The following is an 8,552-nucleotide window of genomic DNA, read 5'->3' as shown; positions in this document are numbered from 1 at the left end:
AGGAGAGAAAAATAATCTTGCGATCCTTCTCTTCTTTTCTTCCTCCCTTGCTCCCCGTGTAGCACCGCATCTGCTCTCCAATCCGGCGATGTCACAGCTCTTCTCTTCCTCCACAACCCGATGTCTCCTCTCACTACTTGGAAACCTAACCTAGGCCAACAGAGAAGTACAATGGCCAACGGATAGTTGGGGATAATATAAGTAGCCGACGGTTAAAATATTATCAATTGGTAAAAGTGAAACGGTCGGTATTCATATCAAATGGCCGACGGTACACGACATTTCTGTGAATTAGAATTGACCAGTCGGGTATAGGATCGTATGACCGACGGGGCAAAGTGTTTTCCAACGGTGCCAATGTGACACATGGTAAATAGTTGTAATAGCCATCAGTTAGATAATTGTTGATGGTTTTATAATGACAGTCGGCTATTCCTTGAGCAATAGCCAATAGTTGCCGGTTAACCCGTTGGCTTCTGTACCAAATAGCCGATTGTTCAAATTTTTCCAATAGTATAATATATCGCATGGTGAATTAATTGTATGCTTTGCCAACAATTCTAGAGTAACCCTTGGCTTTTACATGTATTAAGTTATTTATTTTATTCCTTTTACATCTTAGGGGTCACGACTCATGTGATTCTATGTTTTTTATTCATTATTTTTCAACAGAGAAAGAACATCTTTAAAGGAAACTACTTCCACATTTTCTGCGTACAATTGGCATTTTACTTTATTTTAGCTAAACTATCACTGAATGATTGATTATTTTTACAACAACAATTTTGAAAAGTGCACACCATCATTGTTATGGTTCGTACTATGCTAAGCTCCTAGCTACTATGAGACTCGCCTGAATCTCACTTGTTAGGGCCACTGCGCAACGCACTCACATTAGCACGGCGGGCATCGCTGCCCCCTCTCGATCCACCCTAATTGAATCCTTCTGTAGTTACTATAGAGGAACCACTTCAGAATATGTGAACAGAACACCATCCATGACTTCCACGAACATGTGCATGGTGGGGGCTCGAAGGGTGAACATCCATGACTTCGGAACCTATTTTCACATGTAAGCATAGAATAATGTGCTCCCTTGCAATCTAAATTCAATGTTCCAACCAAACTGTATGTGCCACATACAACTTTCTTGGAATACTGTCAGCTTGTGTTAAAATATTAAGTGAATTTCAATTTGATGCAATGTTTCTAATATCTATGTAGGTTTATAAATTCATTTTGTAGAATGAACCCAACATGCATGTCTTCATAATTTGTTTCTATTTTAATAGAATTCTTGGCAATTCAACTCATCTCAAAATAGGAGATAGAATTGGCATGGGGGTCACAAGAATATTTTTGTATTTTTGGATAATGTATTCAGACATTTCATTTTCAAAGAATTACTATTAAACATAAACAAACGTTTAGCTACAATATATTGTAGCAATGAAAAGAAAGTTACTTATACAGGGGAGGATACAATTTGTAAAAATAGGGACAAATATAAAAACCAATACGCGTTGCTAGGCATCGAACCTGGTTCCTACAACCTGGAAAGTAATAGATTTACCAACTGGGCCAGTAACCCTTCCTGTATGATACAATCTACGATATATCAAACCATGAAAGGTTAGAACTTTTAGCGCGATACGAAAACGATCTCGCGCTCAGCCACGGCCGCACACACCCTAAAATCACGCATCCACGATGGGAATTCACTGCTGGAAACCGAAATTTTCTTGTGTGCCAACTACTGTCAGGGATATAGGGGAAAACCGTCAGAAAAATATTTTCTGACAGCCAACCGACAGGCAAATACCGACAGGGATAAAATGATAGAGAAACTAAAATTGCCTGTCGGTTCCCCGACAGAAGAATTTTTCCTAGACAGGATTTTTCTGAAGGTTGACTCACAAGAAAATTAGCATCTACCACGTTAAAGGAACCATTGAGAATCATTTCCCTGTAGGCCTGACCCGATAGAGAAATATCAATTCCCTGTCGGTTTCCCGTCAATGATATAAGTTTATCTCTGACTGTATTGTACTGACAGAATAATGACAAATCTACCGACAGAAAAATAACTTATTTCCTGTCGGGCAGAACTGACAAGGTTTTATTATTTTGACAACCATTTTAGGCACTAATATAGCATTTTGCAGGCACTAATATAGCATTTTGCAGTAATAGTATTGCAGACAAATATTGAGGCTCAAGATAACAATATATGGTTCACAATTTCACATCACTAGCATCCAGATTACAAAGCTAGAGTTCAACCAAATACATTAGCAACTAGATATACAAATGTCTTTGCAATCACTACATAGAGTAGAAGCACATGATCATTCTACTCATAAGTTATCATTGTTCAGCCATATGCTGTTCAGAAAACAGCCATATGTATTCAAGAGATAAAAGCCAGTTGGCACCATGTTTGCTGCTGATTGATGATTGCACTAGCAAACATGCTTACCACATGTCATGTTCATTGCAGAAGTCACAAAACTCATTGATGATTGATCCACCATTGTTGCTGCCAATGTTTTCTGCATCACCATCCGTTTCCTGATGTCTGTCCTCACCATCCCAGTCATGTCCATCCATGTCCTTCACATCCATGTCTTCACAATCGGAGTCATTCTCATTAAGGTCCTTCCCATCAAGGTCCTCCAGGTCCTCTTCTTCCATGTAGTCCTCATCTTCCATGTCGTCTCCAGCGTGGGATGAACTAGTAGGTAACTGCAAAAAATAATAGTATCGTGTAAATAAGCAATTGCATTTCCGAAATTCATAAAACTTAACCAAACTCTTAAGTTCGTACCAACACCAAACATGAAGCACTCAAAGTCTCAAACTGTCAATGGCACTAGTATGTGTGTCACTAGACAAGTGCAGGGAGTGTATTGTTTTGACACAAGGGAGGACACTAGTTTTGACAGCTTACCATGAGAGTTAAACTAAGATGCAAAGTTGCAAACTACAGTAACCATCAACATGAGGCCACTTCCTCACTTCTGCACTTCGTGTTGTCATTCTGACATCAAAACATATCAGTTGTCTAGTTCAATTAGCTGTAAAAAACAGCTGGACCCTCTTTACAATGATCAATAGTGGATTCATATGTACAAGTATCAAGTCACTACCATACTTACATTTGTTGTAAGTGCTGCAAGACGAGTCTTTAGGCTTGCTGGAACTTCCTATCCTAAATTACTGTAAAGATTCTACAGGAAAGAAAATATCATGGTTAAGAATACTATTAGGAACTTCCATTAGGATCAATAGTGGATTAAGGCATGGTATCTTAATACAGGTTAAAAGTAAAACACCATTAGGAACTGCTTATCTAGCTGCTTTCTCATTCATATTGGAGCTGACAAAAAAAAAAGCAACAAGAAGTGACTGTCCTGATAATATTTAAGTGCAGTGGACATATTATCCAAATTTTGTTTACTTTAGATTTCGTCAACATTGAGGAAAAAAATTACGCAGCACCTTAAGGATTGCAAAATCAACACCAGTACCTAAAGGATTGCAAATTCGGAATCTTTGGTCTGGTGATGTGCAGATCTAACAAAATGCCTTCACGGGTTGGGTGCTAAATGCCTTCATTGCTCTTGCAAAATCATGGTACAGTGATAACGCGAGACAAATAAATCAAGACCATAAAAAAATTCCTTGGACTAGCTGACTAGGGGCAGCGCTGGATGGACCTGGGGGCAGTGCCGACACCTGGGCCTAGCGTCGGACCTAGGGGCGTCGGGGTTTGGCTGACCCGTTGCTGCGGAGTGGCGGCCGGCGGTGTGGGCCCACGAAACCCTAGATGGGTCTGCGTCGGGCCTTGCTAGCAAAATGCAGTGGGGAGGGGCGGCGCATGGCAGCTTCGGCGCGGCCACCGACGCCACCAGCGACATCCGTGGAGGCTGCCCCTCCAGTGAGCTTCAATCGGAGGAAGCAGAGGAGAGGATGGAGGAAGCTAGGGAGGGGTCGGTGCTGAGTTGAGAGACTAAAAGAATGGGAAGAAGATAAGATTGGAAGGGAGAGGGTCAGTTTTGAGTACTCGTGAGTTTTTACCTTTTTGTTTTAGCGTTAGAAATCAGCTGAGAGTTTTGGCCTGCCACGGGGCCAAAGTTGGCGCCGATGGCTATTTCTTTTTTTTTCACATTGCTATAGAATTGTTAGGCGGCAAAGTTGGTGCCACCACTGAAATGTCAGCAAAGCTGGCGCCACCACCGAAATGTTGGCGCGAAGGTGCAATGTGAGCTCATTTTCCTGCGTGCTACACTTGAACCAACAGAAAATTCCTAATATTCCTATGTGTTCTATAAAAACTAACCGAGTTGTTCTTATTTCCCTGTCAGTTCGACAAATCCATAAGTTAATTACATTTTTCCTGTGAGTCTTTGCGGTACCATCGGAAAAAATACCTGACACAAGGAAAAAGCGATTTACAGTAGTGATTTGACAAGTCTTTTTGTGGTTTTGCCAAGGAGGTTAGGAATGTGCGCCTTGGTTTGGTATTTGATGGGTTTACACCTTTTAGTGCTCATGCAGCCCCATACTCCTGTTGGCCTGTCTTTGTTGTTCCATATAATCTCCCTCCTGAAATGTGCACTAGAAGGAGCAATATTATCATGGCACTTGTTATTCCTGGCCGCGAACACCCAGGGAAGAATTTTAATGTCTACATGCAACCACTAATTGATGAGCTTGTGAATTTATGGGATAACGGTGCTGTTACTCATGACTGCTATAGAAAGGAAAACTTCACCATGAGGGCAATTGTGTTATGGACGATTTATGATTTTCCTGCGTATGGCTTAGTGGCATGCTGCGTATGACTGCTATAGCAAGCAGCGATCAAGAAACTGTACAGGGATGGTAATGTGCCAGAGGAAGATGTGGATGCAGAAGGCAATCGCTGGCCAACAAAAGAAGAACTAGTTAATGCTAAGCCAATAGACTTTACAACAGCAGAAGATTGGGCGTTGCGCTGTGAGCATTGGAGTACACCAAAATTTAGAAAGGCATCCGTACGGGCCAAAGAAAATCGAAAAGCTGCTGGTGACGAAATATTCCATCGCAGTGGCTCAAGAAGCTTGCCAGCAGCACGCCAATTTCTGGTAACAAGTACTTATCATAACCCTTTTGTAACATCCATAATGTACAGTATTCAATACATATGTAAGCATACTTACTCTTGTTTAAATATAGGAACTCAAAAACTGGCGTTGACCCTGGACTTGGTGGTGCTTGGCTGCACGATCATGAATTGCATCGAGGGACAAATGATGGTTGTCTGTGTAGCCAAAGTGCTACAGATAAATGGGTTAGCAACTAATTATTTATTTAATAACTCTGCAGTTCCCCTATTACTAAATTGTGGCTCTTCTTCTTTTTTTTGACAAAGCACAATATGAAGCAGCAATGGCAAATAAATATGGACCAAATTAGAGAGCTGAGCATCCTAATTTCGATGCTTCTATCATCTATGAGTGTGTGGGTAGAATGTTAGATAATTAGGCAATTTTCGGTATATTTTAATTCCAAATATTACTAGCAATTTCATGATTAGATGAGTAATAATGTGTGTAGGAGATATGTGCATGTGTTCATGTTATTCTCACTAATAAGCATGAACAAAGAATTAAACCAGAATAGGTTTAGTATGTACCCCAAGGCGGGACCAGTGCCGGGGGCACCGGTTGCGCCGTTACCAGCTGGAATAGACATGCTATTCGACTGGCCTTGCTTGAAGTAACCGAACTATGTCGATGCAGGAAGATGTTCGCAGTGCAGTCCCACGAACAGTCACGCCGGGAAGTAGACGAAGTAGTCGTTCGCACGAACGGACACGCCAGGAAGTAGACGAAGTAGTCGTCCAGGGAGCGAGCAGTCGCGTCAAGACGCTCCCCAAAAACCTGATTGCCCGCGCCCCGTGCAAGGCCTTCAGCGAGCAGAGGGGGAATGGCAGAAAGCAGCTGAGGGAGAAGGGAGAGGTCTCCTAAGAAGGAGTACCTGGATCAAGAGCTGAGTGAGTGAGGATGGGAGGAGAGGGTGCTGGTTTATATAGGCGTGAGGTGCCTCAGGTTCAACGAATCTGGACGTCATGAATGACCTTGATGAGCCTCAGGTTCAACGAACCTGGACGTGGTAAAGAGCCTTGAATGTCCGGTCATTAGTGTCAACACTGTTTTAATGCTCTTTACAGCAAAACGTCCTTCTCATCTCAGCACATCACGTCGCACATGCACGTCCGTCCGTCCGGCCGCGCACGCGCACCGCACCGCACCGCCCGTCCGGCCGACCGCGCCGCGCCGCGCCTACGGCCACGGCCTCGGCCCGGCAAGGCGAGCGAGCGCGCGCGCGTGTGGTTCACCGTCCTCCTCTTACCGGCTTCACAAGTGATGTACACGAAGTCCACCTTTTAAGTCGGTTGAGATCCTCCTCAATTCTCGGTACGAAATTAAGCCATTGATTCCCTAGCATTTAATAGTGGGCTTTAAATTCTTTTAATGCATTATTAGAATGAATGGGCCAAGCCCATAACTCCAACAATCCCCACCAAGAAATTCAAGCCACACTAGAAATGCCCTCATTAATATACCAGTATTCCACGGAGACTGTTAAGTTGAACTTCCATCTAGGACAAAAGCTACACTTGTTCACAACTGTGCAATGGACTATGCCTTGAATTGCCAGTTTTGTGCAAACAAGTTTGACCAGAGCCCTACACTGGTACTACGCTGCAAAAGCATCCCCGCGGTTTCGAGCTTATAAGTCATACTCTAGGCCCTTCTTGAGTTTCTAGAGAATACCCAGTTCTCATAGACCATGACCAGTAGTCAAACTCATATAGGTGTGTTCCTTTCAGATGTTCTGTAGGACAACATCTTTGTTTCAAGAAAACAACTCATTTGTTTTAAAGAAACCACCTGGAACACATTAAGGTATAGACCAACCTGCCATACAGATTAGAAGAGAAATGCACCTTATACACGGAATGAGCTCTTTTCACAAAGGTTCTCTTCTCACAGTCAGACTTTAGTTTGTTTCACCATCCTAATTCACGGGATCTCCGATCACATAGGACAGGTTTCCACTATAGAATGACTCACATGGGTCTCAAGCCCAATTCCATAGATGCATTGTCTATCACATTTCGTGAAAGACCCTTTGTAAACTGATCTGCCAGATTTTTAGCCGTCTGAACATAGTCCAGGGCTATAACTCCGGAGTTTCTCAATTTTCTGACAGATTTCAACCGCCTTTTCACATGTCTAGATGACTTTATGTTATCCTTTGAACTGTTCACCTTGACAATTACCGTTTGATTGTCACAGTTCATTAGAATTGCCGGTAATGGTTTTTCAACTATCGGCAAGTCCATAAGGAGCTCACGAAGCCACTCAGCCTCAATAGTGGCGGTATCTAATGCTGTGAGTTCTGCTTTCATGGTTGACCTCGTTAAGATGGTCTGCTTGCAAGACTTCCAGGAAACAGCTCCACCGCCAAGTGTAAACACATATCCACTTGTGGCCTTTATCTCATCAGCATCAGAAATCCAGTTTGAATCACTATACCCTTCTAGTACCCTTGGGTACCCAGTGTAGTGAATTCCAAAGTTCATTATCCCCTTTAGATAGCGCATTACTCTTTCAAGAGCCTTCCAATGATCATCTCCCGGGTTTGAAACAAACCGGCTCAGTTTGCTTACAGCAAACGAGATATCAGGTCTTGTAGCGCTTGCTAAATACATTAATGAACCAATGATCTGAGAATATCTCAGCTGATCTCGCATTATCCTTTTGTTCTTTATGAGAATTAAACTGGCATCATATGGTGTTGAGACAGGTTTATAGTCGCTATAACTAAAGAGACTTAACACCTTCTCCACGTAGTGAGACTGTGTAAGAATCACCCCACCATTGCTCTCTTTTACCATTTTATATTAAGGATAACATCAGCTTCTCCCAGATCCTTCATCTCAAAACTTTGAGATAAAAACTCTTTGATTTCCTTAATCACATTAAGGCTAGTGCCAAAGATCAGTATGTCATCCACATACAAGCACAAAATCACTCCTTCAGCCCCACCATAGCGATAGTACACACATTTGTCAGCTTCGTTCACAACAAAGCCAGCAGAGGTCAAAGTTCTATCAAACTTTTCATGCCACTGCTTAGGCGCTTGCTTGAGACCATATAAAGATTTCAACAACTTACAAACCATTCCTTCTTGACCCTTTGATACAAACCCATCCGGCTGATCCATATAGATCTCCTCTTCTAACTCTCCATTGAGGAAAGCCGTCTTAACGTCCATCTGATGAACGAGAAGACCATAAGAGGCTGCCAGGGAAAGTAACACTCGAATTGTGGTCAATCGGGCAACTGGTGAATAAGTCTCAAAGAAATCTTCTCCTTCTTTTTGGGTATAACCCTTGGCCACAAGTCTAGCCTTGTACTTTTCAATAGTACCATCTGGCCTAAGCTTTTTCTTGAACACCCACTTGCATCCAACCGGTTTACATCCATAAGGACGTT

At 42.5% G+C, this 8,552-nt stretch overlaps 1 protein-coding gene across 4 annotated transcripts; it reads right to left on the bottom strand.

Annotated features, from left to right (window-relative positions):
- Nucleotides 1-2,219: 2,219 nt before the first annotated feature.
- On the bottom strand, nucleotides 2,220-4,022 carry LOC112903187. 4 transcript variants are annotated; one of them, XR_003230749.1, is made up of 4 exons: nucleotides 3,531-4,022; nucleotides 3,159-3,230; nucleotides 2,951-3,040; nucleotides 2,220-2,745 (listed from the first exon to the last, which is right to left on the bottom strand). XR_003230749.1 is itself a non-coding variant. In XM_025972407.1 (2 exons), the coding sequence occupies exons 1-2, from the start codon at nucleotides 3,918-3,920 to the stop codon at nucleotides 2,476-2,478; spliced, it is 471 nt and encodes a 156-aa protein (XP_025828192.1). In that variant the 5' UTR covers nucleotides 3,921-4,022; the 3' UTR covers nucleotides 2,220-2,475. The 4 variants fall into 4 exon arrangements, 1 of the variants encoding a protein (XP_025828192.1); XR_003230751.1 differs by having other exon boundaries at nucleotides 3,720-4,022; XR_003230750.1 differs by lacking the exon at nucleotides 2,951-3,040.
- Between the last annotated feature and the right edge of the window lie 4,530 nt (nucleotides 4,023-8,552).

The sequence above is a fragment of the Panicum hallii genome, chromosome 8, assembly GCF_002211085.1.
Source record: "Panicum hallii strain FIL2 chromosome 8, PHallii_v3.1, whole genome shotgun sequence".
Taxonomy (NCBI): domain Eukaryota; kingdom Viridiplantae; phylum Streptophyta; class Magnoliopsida; order Poales; family Poaceae; genus Panicum; species Panicum hallii.
The sequence above is the reverse complement of the archived record's forward strand: the minus strand, read 5'-3'. Positions and strand labels throughout refer to the sequence as shown.

Excerpts from the sequence above, each read along its gene's own strand:
- LOC112903187 (XM_025972407.1), bottom strand. The coding sequence starts at position 3,920 with ATGTCGCTGGTGGCGTCGGTGGCCGCGCCGAAGCTGCCATGCGCCGCC. Across the intron at positions 2,746-3,719 it reads GGTGTCGGCACTGCCCCCAG|TTACCTACTAGTTCATCCCA; the intron begins GTCCATCCAGCG and ends TATTTTTTGCAG.